Source organism: Apteryx rowi, unplaced genomic scaffold (genome assembly GCF_003343035.1).
Source record: "Apteryx rowi isolate R43461 unplaced genomic scaffold, aptRow1 scaffold_322, whole genome shotgun sequence".
NCBI classification, from domain to species: domain Eukaryota; kingdom Metazoa; phylum Chordata; class Aves; order Apterygiformes; family Apterygidae; genus Apteryx; species Apteryx rowi.
The window spans coordinates 240732-263417 of NW_020449664.1; the positions used below are offsets into that span (position 1 = coordinate 240732).

Sequence of the window (22686 nt, forward strand, 5' to 3'; positions counted from 1 at the left end):
GGGCGCTGCAGACCAGCCCGCGGGAGAGGCGCCGGCGGGAAAGCAGCCTTCCCACCCGTTTCCCGCTGCCTCCCAGTACATAGGAAGGAAGGACGCGGTCCTGGAGGAGAAAGTCGTCTTCCTCCTGTACCTGCTGCTGGTGCTCAGCTGCTGCACAGTAAGTCAGCCGCGGCCCTGCTCGCCAGGATGCGCATGGCCGTGCAGCGCTGGCGCGTCCCAATCCATGCCGCATTTCCCCCCCCCAAGGTGCTGTACCGCGGGGTGACRCGCCGGGGCCGGAGGAGCGACACGGCGCCCTTGCTGGCCCTGGAGAAGGACGGCTTTGCGGGCAGGAACATTCGCGGCGTTGKCAGGGTCTCCCACTACTTCCAGCTGGTTTTCCTGGTTTGCTGGACGCCAGGCAAGCAGGGATGGGACAGGATGGGATGGGATGGCCAGCGGGTTGCGCATCCCCTTCTCCCCGCGCATGAGAGCCACCGCAGCATCAGCCCCGTTATTCCCGGGCAGCAAAAGGCACCCGGCCCATGGAGGAGGCTTAGGGATAACGGCGGAGGCTCAGGGTGCCCGGAGGACCCGTGTCTGTGGCCGCACGCAGCCAGAGCGAGGCCGAATACCCACCGCTCCGAGTGAGCCCGGAGGCCGGCTTCGCCCCGCTCTCCCAACAGCCGGGGTTTCGGCCGGCATTCCCTCGGTGGAGGCTGGATGACGCCTGACAGCCCTCGAGGCACCCGCTCTTCGTAACCGGCTCATCCCTTTTTTTGGCCCATTTGTACGTTCAGCCCTACAGAAACGTGTGGCCACGAGTTTCCCGCGTTACTTAGGCAGCGTGTGGGAAAACCCCTCATTTTGCACCTACGTCCCCGTCCTCCTCTGTGCCACGAGACGCGGGAGCAGTCGCTCCCTGGTCCCTTTCTCCGTGCTTCACGAGCCAGCCCGGGAGCARTGCCGGGAGCAGAGCCCGGTTCCCGCGGGTGGGACGAGCCCCTTCTCCTCCTCGCCTCRGCCCTCTGGGGCTCTGGGACCGGGGAGGCAGCGGCTGCCACCCACCCGCAAGCGGCAGCACGTGTGATGATGCCCGCCGCGGCCAGCGAAGCGTGAGGACCCCGTCCCCACTGGTCTCCAGGGCRGGGAGGTCCTAGGCGTGAAACCACGCTCGCAGCGAGGCTGGGGCTGCAGCTGTGAGAAACGGCCCTGGCCCCTTGGAGAGGGAAAAACACCTAACGAAACGCGGTCGGAGCGCGAGACCAACCGACATCCCTTTTGTCCTCCGTCTGCAGCCTTCCTCCTCACCCTCCTCTCCTTCACCAGCATCCAACCCGCCTCGGTCTTTGCCCTCTATGTTGCTACAGTAAGTAAAACCCGGATTCCTGGGCTCCTCAGCCAGGACATTTGTCCTGACTTGGACTATGAGACACGCAAAAGGCGTAAGTGGAGGAAGGTGGGCAGGGGCACGGCGGGGACGCAGAGCAGGGATGCTGCCCGCTGCCGCCGGCGTCTGCAGAGGCTCCTCTGTCCGAGCCAGGAGAGGGAAGCAGGAGCACATCATCACACCCAGGACATCTGCCACCGGGACAGGCGCAGGGCAAAGGCTGCGGCTTGCCGGCGAGAGCCCTGGTCCCGGCTGTGCTTCACCCCCCTGTCCTGATGTAAGGTYACATCCCCAGCCCCGTGGCTGCCTCTCGTCTCCGCCGGAGCTCTTCCTCCCCGTTTGGTTGTGGTCCCCAGCTCTTCCGAGGTACAACTGCACTAGTCTTGCTTTAGTTGACGAAAAGAAGAGGAAAGGCACCTTCTTCCCCCTCGTCACCTTGCCTTTGCACTCACAGGGGCTGGTCCAACGCGGCTCCTCTCCAACGCGGAGAGGGGCATCCAGGTTTGCGGTGCTCTTCTAGCGCGAGGCCGTCCAGGTGCAGGTACGAGCACCGCTCTCACCCACCCTCTCTCTTGCAGGCCCTGACCAYGTCCCTCCAGGGGTTTCTGCACAGCCTGGTCTACGGTTGGCTGAGACAAAACTTCCGTCGGGAGGCAGCGGGCAAGAGAACCTCCCTGCAGCACCAGGGAGGTCTCCAGCCCTTCTACGACGACTCCCTGGGGGCAATGCCTTAGGCTCCCCCAGCTCCTGGTCGCTTTGGGCTGCCCCAGGGTTTCCACGTCTGGCAGTTCCCCACGGGGGCAGGATCTCTCTGGCCTTGGCCCCTCACCCCCAGCGATGGTCGAGCAAGGAGCAGCCAGCTCCGGGCTGACCCCACCGTGCCGTTTTCCGATGGAAAGGGGCAGCGGTGGCAAGGGCTGCAACGACTCTGCCATCGTGGGACRTTTGCACACAGCTGCTCCCGGCTGAAGCCCAACTTACCCACGGGGGCTGCTGAACGCAGACGGTAAAACCACCAGCAGTCGCCGCACGAGAGATCGACAGTGGTTTCCTGTTCGCTGCAGAGAAAAATCCCCAACGGGGGTGCTTCTGCAGGGGCCAGGGCTCCACAGCCATTTCCTCCTGCAGGCGCTGCTCTCTTCCCCCTTCTCCCCCTTCTCTGCGAGCAGCTCGCATTGCTCTCAAACGCCCAGCACAGAGTCGAAGCAAACCGCTGCGCGAAGGGAAGAGCACCAAGAGCCTGTCGCCACTGCGCAGCCCCGTGCTCTAATGCAGAGTCCCTCTGGAACAAGGACTCTCCTCCGCTCCACCAGGAACGACCCCAGCCGCCTGCRAGCAGCCTGCCTGGAGCTGCAGCAGCCCCCTTCAAGCTCGCGTGCACCCAGATGATGGGAAGAGGCTGGTGGCACRCGGACAGCGTGGAAATCCCTAGGCTTTCCAGCAACTGAACATCAACTGTGACTCACCCGGGGAAGGTGGTGGCTCTTTCTTGGTCCTCAAAAGCTGCTTCTGCCTACTTGACAAAACAATCTTCTCCCTCAGCCGGCTCCCTGTTTACCACTTTCTACGCATTTTGTGATCTTGTTTTAGAGTGTTACTTTTTAATGCCAGAGAGCAATGCAAACTTCTCAGCAGGGCTCAAGGGAAGATGCTCATAAATAAACATCCTGTGGTTCAAGTGCTCCTGGGCTTTGCTGCTGTTAGACAAGCAACAACAAGAGGCAGYGAGCCAGGCAGCTCATGCCTCCTTCCTCCCAGGGGAAAGGTTCTTGGCCAAGACCAGATCAAAAGGGATGAATGAACCTCTCGGGGGTGATTCGGCTCCCAAAYCACAGTCTTCTGCCATGCCCAAGCCCAAGGTTCTCTCTCAGCTCTGTACTCAAATTAAAAATCAGCCTGAGTAACAGGCAGAAGGGTGCAACAGCCCACGAGACACGCACGGGGCTAAGGCGTGGTTACGGGGTACAGTGGGGAAGCTACTACGAAGGGGCGGTGGGGAACAGACCTCCGGGGTGCTGATGCTGCAGTTGCTCCTGGGCTGCTGATCACCCATCAGTGCATCTGTGAAAGCATCCCATCCGCCACCCAGCAGCGTGTTGTTYGGTGACTGCCGGGACTCCTGCACCACCACCAATGGAAGCAAGGAGGAAGCTAGGATTTCAGGTCATTTAAAAATTGATAGCAGGATCAATCCAGACATTGCCGGGGTAGGACAGGGCCAAGATGCCAGACTCTTAATACAAGCATGTGAACCAGTACTTATCAACAGGGTTGAGAAGAAAAGTCTGGTAGAAGATGATGAGGCTCGAGAGAAAAACGGATGGAACATAAAAGCCTAGGTAAGGACGTGAAAAGGATAGTAATGGGTGGTTGATGCAGGAGACGTGATATGATTGCTGTGGGAGGAACATAAAGCTAAAAATATATAGTTCTAAGAGATGAGAGAAAAAGAGAGGGGGGGGGGGAAAAAAAGCAAAGCACATAGTGCCACAACTGCTTTACTGGGAAACGTTCCACTGATGGCATCCTCCACCCCTGTACCATACCCTTAGCAAGAGTCAGAACAGGCGAAGCCATAGAGGAGGAGGAGGGAAGGTGCCAAGAACGGCCGTAGCTAGCAGTAGTCAGAGAGAGCGCGCCGAGAAGCGGTGAGGGCACTGGGAGACAGCCCTGGAGTCGAGAGGAATAATCGTGAACCTGAAGGAGGATGTTCAGGATGTCGAGGAGCAGCTACAAGACGACTGGAAGAGCCGGTAGCTGCTGAACGCTGCACAACGTAAGGGCGCGGATGCACGCACCAGCTCAGCTCCTGGCGTGCCCCCCGGCCTGCGGGGCCATGCAAAAGAGGGTGTTCATACAGATCGAGACATGGTAAGGAGGGCAATTGACTTGTTTGGTGTCAGGGCAGGACTGGGAAGTGCACACACTTAGGATGTAAAGGATGAGTCACTGTCAGAAGGTGCAACCAGGTGTTTGCTTAGGCATAATAAAAGTCATAAGGCTGTGACGGAGTGAGAGGAGGACCACCCAGACTCTGCCTCCTGTGGATACCAGGTGCGTGCCAGAAGCATTTATTGTATGGCCTTCACCCCAATAGTTGTCTGGGAGAGAAAATAACTAGGCCAAGGTTTGCTGGGAGAAGTAAGAACAAACCCACTGCTAGGACTCCAGAGGATGCAAACGCTATGCAAGCAGAAATGAGAGCAAACAGATGGAGGGAACATAAAGGCAGAGGTGTACAATGAGGCGGGGGACAAAGCAGAGGGTGGGTCGACCTCGAATCCCACTCCATCAGATCTCCCAGAGGAAAGGAAGAGCTGGAAAAGAGTACGGAGACCGCGAGAGTAGAAGTCAAGCAAGTCGCATGACTCCGAACACAGGGGTGACCCTTCAGTAGTGCCCCATTTCTGTGAAAAACACTGTTGGACAATACTGGGGCGGACCCCCTGCCAACACGGTAATTCAGGCGCAATCGGGGCCATGTGTTGGTAGGGCTGCGACAACTCCAAGTGAAATGGAAGGAGATAAAATAGTGTGCACACAGGGTGCTAAAAGTAAACAACAGCTGGCCAAGGTGAAAAAAGCCCAAATCRCTTAACAGGGAGAAACAGGTGAACAGCTGCATCCAGGAGTGCTGGGGTCTCTGGAGTACCAAAAACTGCCAAAGAGAAACTGAGCCTCTAAGGAGCAGCAACATAACTGAGGAGAGACAGAAAATAAGAAATATAGCCACGGCAACCACAACACAAGAAGCAAAAGGGTTCAGCTGGGCACAAACAGGAGGAAAAAGAGGGCAGTCTGAAGTGAATCCTAATTCTGTAAGATCAGCAGTAAGGGGATCTGTTTCGGTGACACAAGCAGTTCCTACAGGTTGAACAAGCGTGCTGGAAACAGAAGAAACAGGATGAAAGCRTCCCTCGGAGCAGGGACAACGTGCTCTCATCTGCTTCAGGGACAAGGAGCAGCAATCCCATCCGGGGGAAGCAGAGCTGGAGACAGGGCTCTAGGAACAGGCAGGTGCTCCCAACCCGCATGCAGATGGAGCAGCAGTCCTTCCAGCTCTCCAATTTGCAAAGAACACGATAGCTGTCCCTCAAAGGACTGAAAACTCTACAGCACTAGGAGATAATTGTTTGGGAATGAGTCAGAACAACATCATTCAAGAAGGTAAAGTATAGAAAGAAGTGGTTAACAGAGGCAAAGTGAGTGAGAATGGATGAACCGGAAAGCCTGAGACCTTGCACAAGGCTGAGACCAAAATCCAGTGGGARCAGCTGCTGGAATGGGCGGCTATTCCTGGTGTTTCTGACTGCAGGACACTCCACCCTCATGAAATGTTTGCTTTGCAAGAGCTTCTAATGTGCTGTGCATAGGGCAGAGGGATGCCCAGCCGCAGGCAGGTCTGAGTTGCCCTTTACAGGGTTGGGCTTAAAGGACCCCTAGGGAGAAGTTTCCCAAAGGGGATGAGAGCATCGGTGATGGGCGAGAGCCCTGCTGATGGGCACTGKGGATCCAAGAAAAACCTGAGGCAGGCTAAGCATGGGAGGCCGCCCTGTAGCAGTGCAGGCATATGTGGAAAAAGGAACTTTTACATAGAAAGAAAAAAGTAGCAGAGAGGACTACTGGTAGGTCTGAGTTAGTACTACTACCGCTTGCCCTCAGCAGAAGTTAGAAAATGTGGTGGGGTTTTAACAGATCAAAGCACGCATGCAGAGAAGCGTGGTGACATCAGGGATGGGTGAAAGCTTCACTTACTTCACTGAACACCTACGTCCTTTGAGCCGTCTCACAGAAGTACCGTAGAGAAGGGGCGAGCAGAGACTGCTAACAGAGACTGAGAAAGCACTGTGTTGACGTCCATGAACAAGCATGCTCAATAGCATCTCCACAGAGAAACCYGATTCCTGAACAGATAAAGCTCCTCATTACCTACTGAGACGCCAAAACAGGAGACAGCCTGGTTTAATTTTTTTTTTTTAACTAATATTTTCTACTATACATTAGTGCTTCAGTCCATCACAGTCACTGCAGAGCTATTGCACAGACGCACACACAAACTCTATATACAGAATATACACTGTACAGGCAGGGCTGCCACTAAGGAGTATTGTACAGAATTCGTTACTATTGGGAGATATGGCCATGTGTTCCCGTTTAGTTGCTTCCTGGCTGGAAACAGTGGGAAATAGAGTAACCTCCCACTGTTCCAGCACTGTCTGTGTCTTGCTCTTTAGCGGGAAAATGTAGGAAGGCATCAGTCACACTTGTGACTTTCTGATATACCCCTTCCCCCCACCCCACCAATAAATTAAGAGGCAGTGCAGCAATGGGCAGAGACTACTAGTGAAACATAAGAGCACGGCTTCCTCTCCATAAATACTTGGCACTGCCTGCAGAGGTCCCGAGACAGCTTTGTGCAGGTCTCGGCTGAAATGCTGAGCACTCCTGCTAAGTGGAAAGGTACATTCTAGGGCTTTTTACAGAAGAGTGCAGCAGACAGGCACCGGCTGCCAGACCCATCCTAAAAGCCATTCTTCTTTAGGCAAACGTTCAGGCCTTGGCCAAAATGGCAGATGGTGAAATACARTTACAGTAGTAGCAGTTATGAGTCTGCCCTGGGGATGTGGTAAATCCATTTCCAGGGCAGCTGGCAGAAATGCTGCTCTTTTGGGCAGAGGGCAACTGCACCCAAAACTGGCAGTGGAGCCTCAAGTCTCATACATTCAGCCCAGAAGCACACAGTCATCCCTTTCCCAAGAGGTGAAAGGGAGCAGCATGACAGACCTGGAAGCCAGGCAGTGGTAAGCAGAGAGACACAGCCTGAAACCATCCGTCAGGCTGCTCCTCCCTGACCTCAGCAGGGTGAGCACGCACCTCTCGCGGCAGAGCCTGCACACCCGCACGTGGCCCACTGCGTGGACTTCCACTTGGCAACGGTGACACGGACTGTAAAGAACAGCTCCTCCACCGTGCTGCATTGGCACGTGGGCTGACTGYGTTAGATATCTCACTGTCCAGGGGAGAGCTCCAGCTCTCTTGTACATTACCAGARCACACAGAGTTTTCCAGGCAGAATAAAGTGCGTTTGGAGACCAGTTCCYCTCTGTGGAGCTTCAGTAGCTATTGCCATTCACACAGTACATACATGCGATCTCTGGAGAGCCCTCTTCCCAGCAGGTACACCTGCTCCTTCTTCCTCTCCATCTCTGCCTTGGAGAAAAACAAGAGCGTTCCAGATCTAGCAATTCAGTCTCCCACTCTCAATACAGCTGGAGCTCTCCTGGCATGAGTCAGGCTGCTGAACAGCCAAGGACAATTTTTTCACAACTTTTATATGTTGGGGACTAGCATCTCTCTCATTAGCAGCAAGAGCTGCCCTGAAACCAACCCTCCCAATGCAGGGCTGGTCCTGCCTCTTGCAGGCAGGATGAAGGTATTGAAATTTTGAGAGCCCAAGCACTAGACAAAGATTGATGTGTATATATGGGCAACAAACATTTTGCACAGCCTATCACTGAAAGTCTGTCTGCCACTTTATGACCTACTACTCCCTGTGTGGCTACATAGGGAACAGTTTTTCCTTTACAGACCCCTAATCCAGTTCCTCAAAGCAGGACTGGGCAGAAAAAAAGTGCACACAGTTCCCCATTTCTGCTACAGCTCTGATCCACGCGCTCATGTGTTCAAAGTCATACACGTATGCGAGCAAAATTCAGATCAGGTGATGTTGGCTGGATGTCAGGGAAAGAAGTCTCCTTTCCAAACGCAACTGCGGCTGTCCACAGCCTGGAGCAAGGTGGGAGGGCCCCTCCTTCTCCTGCAGAGTCCCCTCATCGTGCTCAGTGGTGATGCAGCACCGTCTGGAGATCCTCTGGCAATGAGTCGATGATGGTCTCAATATAAAGGCCCACCCTCTGAAGAGTTTCCTCCTTCACAGGGAGGTGCTGGCACCTGGCTCTTACCTACAGGGGGAAAGAGGAGAGAAAGGGAGGAATTTCAAAACAGCCTCAAATACCTCTTTCGGCTTTGCCACCGGCTGAGCAAACCTCCTGCTGGCTCTTTACTCAGGGTAAGAGACAACAGACAGGAAATTGTTACCTGAGCCTTAATGAAATGAGAAGAGACAGAACTTTGAATCTTCTTTTATGCAAACACTAAAATTTCATGACTGTCCCATTTGCCAGTTCTCCCAAACAGGGAGCAGGAACAAAGTTTTCTAAGCACCAAGTGTGATTTACATCCCTAATCACTCCATGCCACAGAGATACRGACAGAAAGGAATGAGTGCAGGAAGAAAGAAAGAAAGAAAACTCACCAGCTTCTCACGAAGTTTTAGCACCAGGTCTACAATCTCCACCTCAGACTTGTCCTTCATCCAGGCCACAATATTCTAAAGAAAGAGAAGAACAGTTTTCTTCAGGAACCTTCCTTCTTTACAGTGCTTTTCTCAAAGAGATACACCTAAGCAAAGCCTGAAAACAAAAACTTTCACAACTCTGCCTGCAGCACTTAAGCCTAAATGAGCAAGACAGAGCACTCTCCCCAGTTTTCTGCCCATGACAGCATCATGCTCTTGCCTGCAAGAGAAGAATCAAGGAAAGATGCAGCAAYACGCAGACGGTGCAGGGTCCCCCTCCTCCAGTCAGCACCACGAATCTTATGCTGTGCTCAGAATTTACATCTATCTGCCAGGGCCAGAGTCAGGCCTGTTAAAAAAGGAGACAGCTTTGGCATTCCCGCACTATGCTTGAGGACTGGCACTGCTGAACAGCGGAGCAAGCACTGCAGTTGAAAATGCAACTGGGCAGGATGCCAGAGCTCCTGGGACTATCCCAGCAGCCGCTCAATTTAAGAAATTGTACTGCAGTCACTGCTAAAATTCCTACCTATTTTCATTAGGCATTAAGGAAGCCAACAACAGAGAATGCTTCCAATCCGGGACTTGGTTGGCTTGGGAAGGGCCTGATGAATGAAAAAAAATAGTTGCCAAAAGCAGCCGAAGCAGTTTTTGCATTGGCCAACAAAGCGGGGGAGAGGGACTGTTCATATCCTTCACCCCAACATGTGCTGTTATTCCTGTGCACTGATAGCCATGAGGCAGAACTGTATTTCCTACGGGCACAAAGCACCCCCTCCATGAGGGCAGAATGAAGATGCGCCAAGAAGCATCCAAAGTGGCAGTGCCCTCATCTCCCAGGCTTCCGGCCTGAGAAGTTTGGCATTGGTTAGGATACCTGCAGCTGGAACATACCGCTTCACAGATTGCTTCCAAGTGAAGGGCTTCCAGCTTCTGGGTCATTTCCTTGTGCCTCTGACGGTACCAGCCATCAAAGTTGGGAGACCTGAAGAAACGCCTGCAGGAAGCGAGGTGACGTTGAGAAGGGGACAGAGAAGGATCCAGAGAAGTGTGGTGGCTCCATTGCACACCGATTTCCCTTCCTACTACAGCAGACATAAACGCGAGAGGAAAAGACAATCTGATTCACAGTGTTGTTAGGGATGTGGACTGACAATGAGCTAATAAGCTCTTTTTGTATCTTGTCCACTCCAGACGCTTCTGTTGCGTCAAGCACTAACATGATACAGCAGAGCAGCTTTAACAGCCTGTTGCTGATGGCGAGCAATCCTGCCCGTCTCACACCCTCCTTTGCACCAGCTCAAGCCCAAGCCAACTGAAAGTGGTGCTCTTTGCTCCTCTGCAGCCTTATTTAGAGGCATAGTTTTTCTTTGGAGTTATAACACCTAGGATAGTTGAACCATGGAAATAAATTCAACATTCCTCTGCCGTATCCTGCTCAATTCCTCTCTTTTCTTGATATTTACACCCTTCAACCACTTGCTGCCATTGATCTAAGCTGCATATAATTGGTGATTTACATTTCTCCTACATAAACAAGGTATCAGGTAGGCTATGTCAAAGGACGTGTAATTTACACCTCTCCAGTGCAGTACACAGTAATAAACTCTATTTTTACTGATCCAAGTGTGAAAGTGAACAGTGGACAGCACAATACTTGTTTTTATTTCAGTGTTATAGAATCTTAGACCAAATTCAAAATGGGATTGAAAAGTTGTTAACTGAAAGATAAGGGTTGTGGCAGCAGATAAAGAAAAAGATGAGATGGTTTAAGATGCCATACAGAGCTAGGGAATAGGCACTGTAACAGGACATTCTTTGCAAAGTCTTTCATTAGCATTGGGATATCTCAGATGCTGTATTCCAGCATTTTCTGCTATTAAGGCTGGACCACCTAGTATCTCTCTTCCTCAGGCTATCTGGGGAGAACACTTTATCAGCAGAACTTTGTTGATGTTCGTAAAGTTTCTTTTTGCAACTAGGAGGACTCTTTTGCTTGCTCTCTCTCCCCAGCACAATGGAGTCCCAATCTCAGTCAAGATCTCAAAATGCTGCTGTGATACAAACAGACTTTTTTTTAATTAAGGGTTTGACTTAGAAATAGAACAACAAATAGTATAATGTACACAATTTCACACAGTTAAGAACCCTGGAATACATAAGACCCTCCATGTACATCCGTTCCCTGCAAATCTCAATCAATTTATTGAAAATCTTGTTGTCTGTTACTGTTTTTCAAAATATTAGATTTCCAAAATTAAATCTCTGCCACACCCATGCCATAAAAAGTGGAACTGTTTGCTTTCTGCTGAGTACATTAAAGCACAAAATGGTACAAATGTTATCACAGCTACACAATGTACTGATCCATGATTACTGTCTCTGCTCACTTTCTGAATTTCTTCCCTTACTGTATCAGTGCATCTCCTTTCTTCCTTCCAGGTGGATATCTGCTTTCTAGATTTTTCCCACTCATACTATAAGGAGTGTCTGCACTAATCTTTTTGTACCCAATTATCCTTTAGGAGAACTACAGGCAAACTCTTCTATATGCTCTCTTAAATTCCACCCTGAAGAAACTGCATCTTTTTATGTTCCAATAGTACTGCCTGTTTGCAGTCAGAATGAGATGGCCATTGTACCGAATGCTGTACAAACATATAGGATCATTACCGGATGAAGACCTACACATCCTTTTACCCCATCTGATAAGGGCCAGAAAACTGAAACAGAAAGATCCCCTGGAAGACAATAAATGACAGCTGGTGTCAGAGATAAGTCCCGATCTTCACCGAAGTGTCACCTCCCTCAATGAAGGGTTAGTTGATATTCTTGAAGCAGGAGAGTTTACAACTTCTAAACCTGACTGTAGCTACTCATTTAAGAGACTACATAAAACACAGGATTGATTCTACCCTTTATTTACTCTTTCTGGCTATTATTACTGAATCAATTCTTCATAGGCATGGGTTTTTTCAGGTGATCAATCTCTGTCCTGAAATTCCCTTTTCACTGCTGACTGTAATTCAGGATTTGATGTTCATTATAACCTGGAGCTGCTGTTAAGGGAATAAAGCAAGTAATTGCCATACTCTTACCTGTAGAGGCCTAACCAGTCACCTTTAAGTACACAGGTAAGTTGGGGACCAGCATGCTCAAGGGTCTTCATGAAATCTTCCTGTCGGAACGGACGAATTTGTGGGGGATTCTGCACAACACAAAGAGCGTATTACACAGCACCCAAAAGAAACCGGAGGAGAATGAGGTTTATATTTACAAGGGAAGAGGCTGCTCAAGACAGATTCAATAACTATGAGAATTAAAAATGCATGAAATCTTAACCTGCCATGCTAGTAAAATTCAAATTACAAACTCACAGTAGCTGAGGTGAGCTAAAATTACTGCAAAACAGGAAGCATCTGTCCCAATGTTTGTTTCAACTTACTTTTTTTTTTTTTTTTTTTTAATAGCCCTCTTCCTTCAATGAGGGAAGCTTGCACAGTGTGTCAGAGTACTTGATCAGCATACGACATAACTATCCCCAATCCCTGCAGTCAAAAGGAAGCACAAGAGCCTGGAAAACTGAACATACCTTCCATGGAGTAATGGCCCTCTGCAGGGGCATCAGACTTGCAATATAATGCTCCTAAGAAGAAACACCAACAAAGAGATGTTAGAACAACTAGGAAGCCTCTTGCATGGTCACCGAGTGTTATGATCTTCTTCAATGTATCATAGGCAGAGCCTCCTAGTCTCCCTCACTTTTCCTTTATAGCTGTGTATCATTTACACGAGCCAAAGTTTTCCAGCTTGCTCTTTTCCCACCAGGAGTTAGGTCAGGAGACTACACGCTGCAAGAATTCTAAGCAGGCCATGTGAGAAAAGTTCAGGTGGGAAGAAGTTGGCAGGAGGGACTAGAATCTCAGAAGATGCTCTGTCCTCCCATTTACTTCCTCATAAGGTGATATAGAAAAGAAAGTGGAGGAGCCTAACGTGTCCAACTGGACAGTCATCAAAAGGTACCGGCAGCTTTCTAGTGGGATGAGACAGGGAAGGCCTTGAAAGAAAGCATTTTTTAAAATCTGCCTTAGGATGGCTATCACTCCATGGACAGGCCTCTTAAGCTCTACAGCAGAGCTTTTCAGAACCAGAAGAGAGGGTTCAYGCTGGCAGAGGGTTCAACTCCAGCATTCCAGCAGGAAGAGGAATGTCCTGGGCTCCTGTTCCTTCCCTATACATCTGCTTTGACTACCCTGTGGCAAGAATTAGCCATTAGAGTCAAAGAACTAGCCTTAGAATCAAATCACAGGGGAAAACTATTCCTGCGTTGCAGGAAACAAACAAACAGTGTTCTATCTTTATACATGAAGCGCTGAATAACCAACCTGCAGACTTTTATGCTAATTATTGAAATTTGCAATCAAGAGACACATTCATTCTTTTCCAAGGAGTAAAACATCTCTAGAGTGCCACATYCTGAATCTATTACAGATGCTCAGTTACGGGTGAATAAAAGAGGGCGAGTGCAAACTTGTGACTCAAGCATCTCCTGTTCACCTCCCCTCACCCTTACACCACACTGACAAGTCTCTGCTGAACTTACCAGCGGAATAATGAAACTTTGGGTGAGCTCCAGGAGGTGACGCCTCAAAAGGGCACTTTGGACTTCAGACGGGCGTTTCCGCTGAATCCCCTGCAAACACAAGCAGGGCGTTCACAGAGGTGGATGCAGAACTTGCAAACCCTGCAGCTATAAGCAATCAGTCCATAGCAGTTTGGGAGACTGTACTGCTCAAAATACACACTCTGCTCTCTGATTAAAGATGTCACTCACATTTCACTACTAGAACCTGATTTTTCAGAAAAAAATTCTTTTTTTTTCTTTCTTGACAATGATTGCTCTCACTTAGGTTACCATAGTTCCAGGGTTTAACCCAGGATATCAAGGGAAAAGTTTTAAAACTAGTATGACAAATATGTTCGAGTATACTGGACCAAACCATTACACACTAAAATCAAATTACACACTAAGATCAAACTGAAATGAAAGATATCACATCAAAGAAAAGTCTGCTCCTTTTGGACCATTTTGGCTGTTCAAACCAAGCTGTTCGCACAATTTTCCCATAATGACATACAGGATGTGGGACAGAGTTAGAAATGCTTACCTTTAATAATCTTTTTATCAGGGTTTTGTCTTTGTGAAGAAATGTTTTATAAGAGGTGTAGATTCCTAGATTGAAAAAAAAAATACAAAACCAAAAAAATCCCAAAACTTAGACACAAATCTTTGCCCATATATCTAGAGGGGGCACCATTACATAGTCCAGGGATAACAGAATTGAAATTGTGTGTAACAGAAATGCCAGGTGTGTGTAGGGGGTTAATTACTAAGGCCTCCCAAGATCATAAATTTGCTAATGCAGCCAGTACTCACAGCAGAATTAAAGGACTCTGAACTAGCTTGGGACCTTCCTATCCTATGCTTATGGCGAGATAACTACTGGAGTCAGCTTATGGCTAGGTCTGAGCTGAGCAGTTAGTTTAGTGACAGATGGCTGTATCTAGGTTAGCAAGTTCCTTTGACTCCCATCGCATATAAAAATAGATATATACAGCAAAAAAAGAAAATTAAAATTCCTCTTTCCCAACACTAAAATAATTTGCTCAACTAATTTATACAGGCTTTTCAATCTCAGAACAAAGAGATGCACAGCTTTTCTGTATCAGGTGGTGGATGCCATTACAAAGGACTGTGTAGCCGATCAAGTGCAAGAAGGTAACAACACCAAAATGTCCATTTGTTTAGATATAAAGAATAATGTATGCAATGTTCACATGCCTGCAAGGCATCCAAAATCCCCCAGGGGAAAGAGTAAACAAAATTAAACTATGTCTGACAAAAGGAATTACCTGGTTTTGTGTCTAGAGTTTTTAGTTTGTTTAGCTTCTTCACCTTAACTTGCTTGGGCAGGTCTCCTGTGGAAAGACCCCAAATCAAATAGTTCAGACTCTGAATCTATCCTCATAGCTACAGCATACACGAGAGACTTCGTGACCAAGAACATCCACTGCTACACTTGTACATCTTAAATCATATCCTGCCTTTACCACATCCTCACATGAGTCTTGTCATCTGCCAACTCTCCTCTAATATTTTGAACCAGGGAAGTGTTAGGGAGTCACTGCAAAAAAACACTGTTTACCCCAAAGTGAGGCAGTTTTCTTGGCTTCATAGATAATAATTGGAATCTCTCTCTCAAGCTCTTGTCTATGCAATTTTCTCTTTCCTGACCAGAAAGGATTTTCATTTTCTTAGTGCTTCAGAAGAATCACAGCAAGTTATCTTCTCAACAATTTGCCTTCACCATTGTTGATACTGAGCTTGCACATCAACTGAGTCAGTCTAACCTTCTCTTTGGTTTCTCAGTTCTCACAGGAATGAAGACATGTAAAATGACTGCCAGCACTGCAACTGTCAGTTCACTGCTAATCTGTGACAAGGTCCAGCAGCACAACAGGACTTTGGTTCCACCCTTACCTGACATTCTGAGCTCCCCAACCCGAAGAATGTGTGGCCAGTGCTGGAGCGTTTTGATGAAGAAAGGGTTTGTGACTCCCACAACGATGTTTGGCCTAGAAAGAGAAAAAAGCAGAAATCTGGACAATTCCCACCTCACAGTTTCCTTCACACAGATGGTGGCAAGTGGGTAGCAAGGCTCTATTGGCTACTTACGGAGCTTGTGTCCTGGTGGTGTACTCTTTAAATTCACTGTCATGGATAGTGAAATAGGGACGGTAGTCACAACAGTACTTCAGCGGAGCAAGACAACTGTAAGAATAGATGTAGAGAATAGTTGCCTTATACACTTCATAGAGGAGGATGTGATTTTGCATCAGGTTAATGACCTAGAACAGTGTTTTGTCCTGCCAGAGGTAACGATATGGAGAAGTTCCAGGCTGGGATTGTTCCTAAAGCAGAGCTCAAAGCTGGGGAGATGAGGATCCTCAGGTTGAAGGGATGAAAAATTTTATTTGGTCTATGAAATATCAGGACCCCAACAAGGGAGACTCACTTTTACTCTTCTCATCCTACTGTTGATGGAATATGAGCAAGACTTTCTTGCTATGCTGTTTCTTCAGGGATTCACAGAATAGTTGGGGTTAGAAGGCACCTCTGGAGATCATCCGGTCCAAGCCCTTGCTCCAGCAGGGTCAGCTAGAGCATGGTGCCCAGGACTGTGTCCAGCTGGGTTTTGAATATCTCCAAGGATGGAGACTTTACTACCTCTCTGAGCAACCTGTTCCAGTGCTCAGTCACCCTCACAGTGAACAAGTGTTTTCTTGTGTTCAGCTGGAATTTAATGTGTTCCAGTTTGGGCCCATTGCCTCTTGTCCTGTCACTGGGCACCACTGAAAAGAGTCTGGCCCCATCCTCTTTATACCCTCCCATCGGATATTTATAAACATTGATGAGATCCTCTTGAGCCTTCTCTTCTCCAGGCTGAACAGTCCCAGCTCTCCCAGTCTCTCCTCGTATGAGAGATGCTCCAGTCCCTTCTTCATCTTTGTGGCCCTTCACTGGACTTGCTCCAGCAGGTCCATGTCTCTCTTGTCCTGGGAGCCCAGACCTGGATCCAGCACTCCCAGTGTGGCTTCACCAGTAACAAGTAGAGGGGAGGGATCACTCCTCTCAACCTGCTGGCAATGCTCTGCCTAACGCAGCCCAGGATGCCGCTGKTCTTTAGCATGATGGTGCATTGCTGGCCCATTTTCAGCTTGGTGTCCACCAGGACAGGACTGCCAGGTCCTTCTCTACAAAGCTGCTCTCCAGCCGGTTGGTCCCCAGCCTGTCCTGGTACATGGGGTTATCCCTCCCCAGGGGCAGGACTTTGCGCATTCCTTTGTTGAATTTCACAAGGTTCCTCTCTGCCCATTTCTCCAGCCTGTCAAAGTCCCTCTGAATGGCAGCACAACCCTCTGGTGTATCAGCCACTCCTCCCAGTTTTGTATCATCTGCAAACTTGCTGAGGGTGTATCTGGTCCCAAAAGGGGGCACCTGAATTTGAACTATAGACCTCCTGATCCGCAGTCAAACGCTTTGCCACTGAGCTATACTCCCCCCTTGCATACTTTCATAGGCAAACTAAATCTAACACAACTGATTTGGCAGAAGAGTGAATCTGAAAGAGAACTGTATTATATGTATTATACTGCCAGAATGTAGTATAGTTATCTGTATCTCAGAATTCAAAGGCATTACCTGGTAAGTGCCAGAACCATTTCTGAAGACACTGTCGGGGATGGTGCCATTACAACAATTGGCTCTCCTAGTAACATCAGCTCCCATAACATCTGGATATGAATTAACACTGGCTGGAAACATCTGTTAGTGAAAGGAGGAATGACAAGTTGAGGTTAGAAGTGCAGTTCAGAACAGACCAGACTCTAGTAATGCATATAAGCATGTCCAGATTCGCCTCTATCTGGATCTTTGATATTTAGGATGGAGTTTTAGTATCCTGCAAACAGAATACCATGTATCTTTATGCATGCTGCCACTCAACCATTTTCATACATGTTAAAGGAAATGCTCTAAGCAACGTAAAGCAATCTGTGGATCATGTTTCTCTCAGTAATCTTTTTTCATCTGAGCAAAATAAAGCACATGAGGATTAGAACAGATATATGTTTATCAGAATAGCATCTACAGTGCTGAAAAGTTTGATTCAGAAGCACAATGTGTATGCTTCAGGACTTAAGCTGATCACCAGCTGAGGTCAAGAAAAACAAACAAAAACCCCTCCTCTAATCAGGATCCAGGCGGATTTGTTAAGGCCAGTGCACACAGATTTAAACACTGCACAGGCCCCACAAACCAAGTATTCCAAATAACTCTGAAAAGCAAAAATTTTTGAACCCTCTTTTGATGTCTTCACTGTCCCAATGATCTAGAGGATACTCTGAATGGGGTGGAGGGAAAGCAGATGGCGAGAAGAATGTTGCAAGGATATTAGCTCTTACCTGAAGAGATCCAGTTCATGAACACTGGGGAGAACCAGTGGGGCTGGTAACAGATTCTAAATGATGAAGGAAAAAAAAAAAGTTAATAAATGGAAGCAATCTGACTGAAATGCCATCAACTGCCCACATCAATCACAATGTAGTTCCCTCCACAGTAAGCCTAAAAATAAAAAGAAGAGAAAAAGGTTAACACTTGGAGATACGAGCCAGAAACAGATCTGGACGGCACATTCAAGGTCCAAGTGAATCTCCTTTCTCAGAAGATAGCCAAGAATCCCTTCTTCAAGATGTGAAAGACTTCCCATGTCTGTTCCTTTATTTTCTAGCGTTTCCTCTGTCTAAAGGCAGAGCTCAAGATACAGATAAAGATAGTAAGGGCTTGGTATTGTGGGTGCCAAAAGTTCAGAAATGTGTGAAAGGTGACAACATTATTTAAAGGGAGGGGAAAAAGGAAAAGATGAAATGAACAGGAATCAAGATAGTCAAAGCTAGAAAGATGTTTAGATGGCAAAAGCTGCAAAGTCACATAGGAGACTAAGGTAGGATCCCTTGGAGGTCTACCTACACATGGATTCCTGGGAAAGGCAAGGTAAATAAACTGAAACTGTGAAAACAATATACATATATAACTTAAAGCACGCCTAAATTCTGTGCAGAGGTTCCTATTTTGAAAGACATAGGCATGAGAGTGCCGCAGTTTGAACTAGAAGGGTAGCTTAAAACTACATCAATCCCAGACCAGCGTGGTTCCAAATGGGACAAGGTCTAAAGAGTGTCATTTCTTCTATATCCTCCTTACTTAGTAATCTAGATTCTGCCCATCACTGGCTTGTTTCATCCCACACTTTATCTCACCTCTTGATTAAATTGTTTCACCGGGCTTGATCCTGGCTTATCCACCCTGGATGGGATTCTCACCTAGATTACAAATAAGAACAGACAGGTTATCCAGGGAGACGGATTCAGCTAACATACATACACACTTTGCTTTCCCTAACAACCTCCTGCTTAAGAAAACTTCCTCAATCACAGAATCACAGAATGGCTGAGGTTGGAAGGGACCTCTGCAGATTGTCCAGGTCCAACCTCCCTGCTCAAGCAGGGTCACCTAGAGCACATTATACGGGATCATGTCCAGGCGGGTTTTGAATATCTCCAGAGAAGGAGACTCCACAACCTCTCTGGGTAACCTGTGCCAGTGCTCTGTCACCCTCACAGTAAGGAAGTTTTTCCTCAGATTATCAGTTCTAATCGTGCAGACCTTAGGAGCAAAGGGGAAGCATCTAGAGTCAACAGCAGTTCTAACATCCAGAAGAGAACAGAATAAATGCGCCACTTTCCAGTTTGTCTCATTCTGCTGCTTGAGGATAGATCACCACCAGCACGTACCTGAATTACAACTCCCATCACTGGAAGGTTCAAAGTCTGCCCTGGCACAGGAGGAGGCCACTGATCAATCTCATTRCACACTGCAGGGATACAAGTTAAAAAACAAACAAACAAACAAAAAAAAACAAAAAAACCCTTAATCCAAAGATAATCCAGCTGGTCCTATGAATTCTGCCCATTTACTTGTCATCCACTCCCTGCTCACATGTCTCCTGGCTAGTTTCAAAAAACAATACATCAAATAACTGCACAATTAGGTCAGGCATCAGACTTACATCTGCACTACCACTTCCAGTGCAGATCAGCAGCACTACACTGTTGACAAATCATGATTAAGCTGAATAGTGCAATAAAGACCTAGAAAGAGATRTAGCATTAGCAATTTTTTCCTCTTTGGGAATACACTGTATGCAAAACTGACAGAATCATCTATTAAGATTGTCAGACATTTCCCATTAAAGCATCCTTTACAGCTGTTTATAATTTTGACAAGCTAACCGTTTGGATGATAGTTCTTCTCTGTCGGAAATTGTTTCAGAATGAACTAATTTGGAACATTTCAGCTTTCAGGAATCTCCTCATAAAAACTGCTGAAACATTTCAATATGCACACCGTCCTCTCAGGGTCTGACTGCTCACCTGCCTCCAAGCATGGCTCCAGCTTATCAAAGTATTCCGGAGCAATCAGTTGCAGCAATGACTGGAACAAGTTCACGTATGGAAGGCGTGACACCAGCACCAAAGACTGAAAAACATACATTTAGGAGTCAGAGCTGCCCTGTCGTGATCATTTCTAGCACTCCATATAACTACATTGCTTACTAGAGGGCTACACTTAAACAACCAACATCAACAACATTCAGAAGCTCAAAAGCAGCACGGCCTTTACTGGTGGAATTCTTGCTAGTTATCTAGTAGTTGAGTCTTCAGGCTTAGGAAGACCCTGGATATCCACAAAGAGTTTTTTGACTAATAAATAAGTACAGCTGGCAGTTTCCGCAAGGGAGCCACTGCAACTAGGAGGGGTGAGTCTGTGACGTAGCAAAAGATCAACTAAAGGAAAAAGAAAAATAAATTGCTGATAGGTTCAAAGCTGCCAAAACAATGCTAACAGACAGAAAAGTGCAAAGGATTAGACTACTAAATCAGAGATTAGGAAGATAAACAAAATAAAGGAATACTGGGGAGAAAAACACAAACAAAATAACTTGAAATAACGTTAATTTGTTTCCAGTGATACATTTTTGGGGGGCTTCTTCCTAATGTTTCTTTATGGAATATGTTACTAGTTTTTATAACTTTTTTGATTCAGTCCCATTGAAGATTTCATTACTATGCTGATTATTCTCCTTCTCTAATCATTAACAAATACATTAATTAGGATCCAGTGAATAATTTTGCAATACTCAACTAAACACCACCTTTCCAATCCAAAACTTTGACATCTGAAATAAAAGAACATCCAAGCACACTGTATTAAAGAATTTAATGCGCCCACTACTTTAAATCTGTCAAAGAGCAAGCACATCAGTCTGATATAAATATCTGTGCATCAGGTCCCCCTGTTGTCCAGTTTTCCCATTATCCTCTAACTTTCTGAGTGATCAGTCCACTGCTTTACCAGAGATGATGAAACCAATTTCTTATTAGCATGTCTCTTTGAAAGAAACTCCATGTCACTGACTAGAGATGAAAGAGAGAAAGCACAGCAGGCCACTAACTGCTGGAACAGAAGAGCCTCCTCATTTTCCAACAAGTTACCAGACTGACCTACTATAAAGCATCGTTCTTTGAACAGCAGGTATTCAAAGTTCTTTTGTTTGGTAGGATGGCATTTTAATTTTTGATGTGAAATATCACTACTGAAAGCATAATTCTATGGGTCCATGGAGCAAAATGGATCTGGGGATCAAAGTAAAACGTTTTCCTTCTCTAGAAAGGCTGAAATTCTACTCTCATTCAGGCAGTGATCATATCTATCTGTCTGAGTAACACTAAGCACATTGCATTTTTATACTGAAATAAACATGAAGTTTATATTAATTTTGCCAATGTCTGTATCAAAGCAATTTATAACAAAAGACAAAGTTGGTGAGGCAACAGCAGTGTCACTGCCACCAGTTAAAAGCAATCAGCCCAGCAGGAAATCTATCCCCAGATGGCTACTAGGAAGAGGAAAGATTAACACAATAATAAGGGCAGAGTTAAGTTATAACTAGCAGAAACTGCAATGATAAAGTATATTATCTCGGTATCTGTGACACTAGAGTACATACTGAAGGAAGTGCTTAAGTGCTTGAGGGTCCCATGACTCAGACACTGCAGGTCACTGCTCATGTGATTAACACACCATGGCAACCACATCCAGGGTTGTTTGGAACTTTATTTTCCACATATTCCCGTTCTCCGTGACCCTTGCTGTTTCCTGCAGAAACACTGCAGTTGTCACGTAGGAAGTGGTGCTATTTTACRGCTATGGATAGGTGCCTTTTTACAGCTACATACCAGTTGAGAGCAACAAGCTATCTGGTTTCAGTACTCACCTTCTGAAAATAACCTCTCTTCATTGAGCTGTCCTTGACTTGCCTGAAGTATACATAACCAAAGTAATGAGCTGACTCCCGCTGCAAGAGAGGCCAACAATACTGTTATCGAGAAACTTATTACTGCTGTTGCCAAACTCCCTCCAGTCACTGACCAAACAATATACCTCACCCTCGCTATGATACGATTGCGGCACTACCTCCTTTTTCAAAATTATCCACGTGCACCTACCTGGGAGAGTTTACCAAATGGGAAGATAGAGAGGAGATACAACCAACTAAATTCACAAAAAAATGACAGCCTCAAGGTAGCATCTTTCACTAGCCCCTTTCTGCAGCTCCTTCAAGGCAGTCATCTAAAGGGTTAATTGAGGTTTCTACTAACACAAGCAACTGAGGCAAACCAGTGGGCTAATCCTGGCACTCCATGCTACCACATACGGATCTGGTCTGACAGTCAGCTTCTTTCCCCAGACAGAGGATAATGTATTGTTGAGGAAGCAATACATCATCTTCCGAGAGGAGGAGATGTCCTGTGCTGTACGAATCGCACTCCTCTTTAGTCAGGCATTTAAGGCAATATCAGTCAAACTTCACTCAGGATGAAGGCTACAGCACAAAGCTGAATGATGATCTTCAGAGCGTTAACGAAAACTAAAAGATTTTAATACAAATCCCCAATGATCATTTCAAACACTCTGTGCCCTCCAAATTCCCACAGACATCAAGAGGAGGGATAGATTTCAGTTCCTAACACCAAAACCATCCTTAATTTTGTTTCTTGAGGCACCACAGGACCCACAGATTAAGGCACCTTTCCCTTTTCAAACATTATTTTCCCCACAGCAGAATCCAGTAGTTTGACAGTTTTGCTTGTGTTACTTTTTTAAGATCAGGTAATCTACGACGCAGCCTCCTTTTACTGACTGCTACAAAGCAACAAAGATGCACGCAGACTGAAAAATCTCCATACCAGTATTTAGGAAAAGAAATCCTCTCCCCCC

At 47.1% G+C, this 22686-nt stretch overlaps 2 protein-coding genes across 2 annotated transcripts in view; one reads left to right on the top strand and one right to left on the bottom strand.

The window, feature by feature from the left end:
• LOC112968663 overlaps positions 1 to 3032 on the top strand; it is a 3962-nt gene extending 930 nt beyond the window's left edge. Inside the window, exons 4-6 of the mRNA XM_026071144.1 lie at positions 77 to 157; positions 247 to 400; positions 1278 to 3032. Coding sequence (XP_025926929.1) covers positions 77 to 157; positions 247 to 400; positions 1278 to 1645 — 603 coding nt within the window. The 3' untranslated portion in view covers positions 1646 to 3032. The remainder of the gene's footprint in view (positions 1 to 76; positions 158 to 246; positions 401 to 1277) is intronic.
• A 3282-nt stretch (positions 3033 to 6314) lies between these two features.
• The window catches only part of DENND6B (DENN domain containing 6B), an 18937-nt gene continuing 2565 nt past the window's right edge, over positions 6315 to 22686 (bottom strand). Inside the window, exons 5-20 of the mRNA XM_026071159.1 lie at positions 21683 to 21763; positions 19779 to 19884; positions 19140 to 19219; positions 18606 to 18668; positions 17751 to 17806; positions 16990 to 17112; positions 15463 to 15558; positions 15268 to 15362; positions 14640 to 14705; positions 13895 to 13959; positions 13330 to 13419; positions 12319 to 12372; positions 11825 to 11934; positions 9621 to 9723; positions 8685 to 8759; positions 6315 to 8331 (exon numbers count right to left, since the gene is read on the bottom strand). Coding sequence (XP_025926944.1) covers positions 8209 to 8331; positions 8685 to 8759; positions 9621 to 9723; positions 11825 to 11934; positions 12319 to 12372; positions 13330 to 13419; positions 13895 to 13959; positions 14640 to 14705; positions 15268 to 15362; positions 15463 to 15558; positions 16990 to 17112; positions 17751 to 17806; positions 18606 to 18668; positions 19140 to 19219; positions 19779 to 19884; positions 21683 to 21763 — 1386 coding nt within the window. The 3' untranslated portion in view covers positions 6315 to 8208. The remainder of the gene's footprint in view (positions 8332 to 8684; positions 8760 to 9620; positions 9724 to 11824; positions 11935 to 12318; positions 12373 to 13329; positions 13420 to 13894; positions 13960 to 14639; positions 14706 to 15267; positions 15363 to 15462; positions 15559 to 16989; positions 17113 to 17750; positions 17807 to 18605; positions 18669 to 19139; positions 19220 to 19778; positions 19885 to 21682; positions 21764 to 22686) is intronic.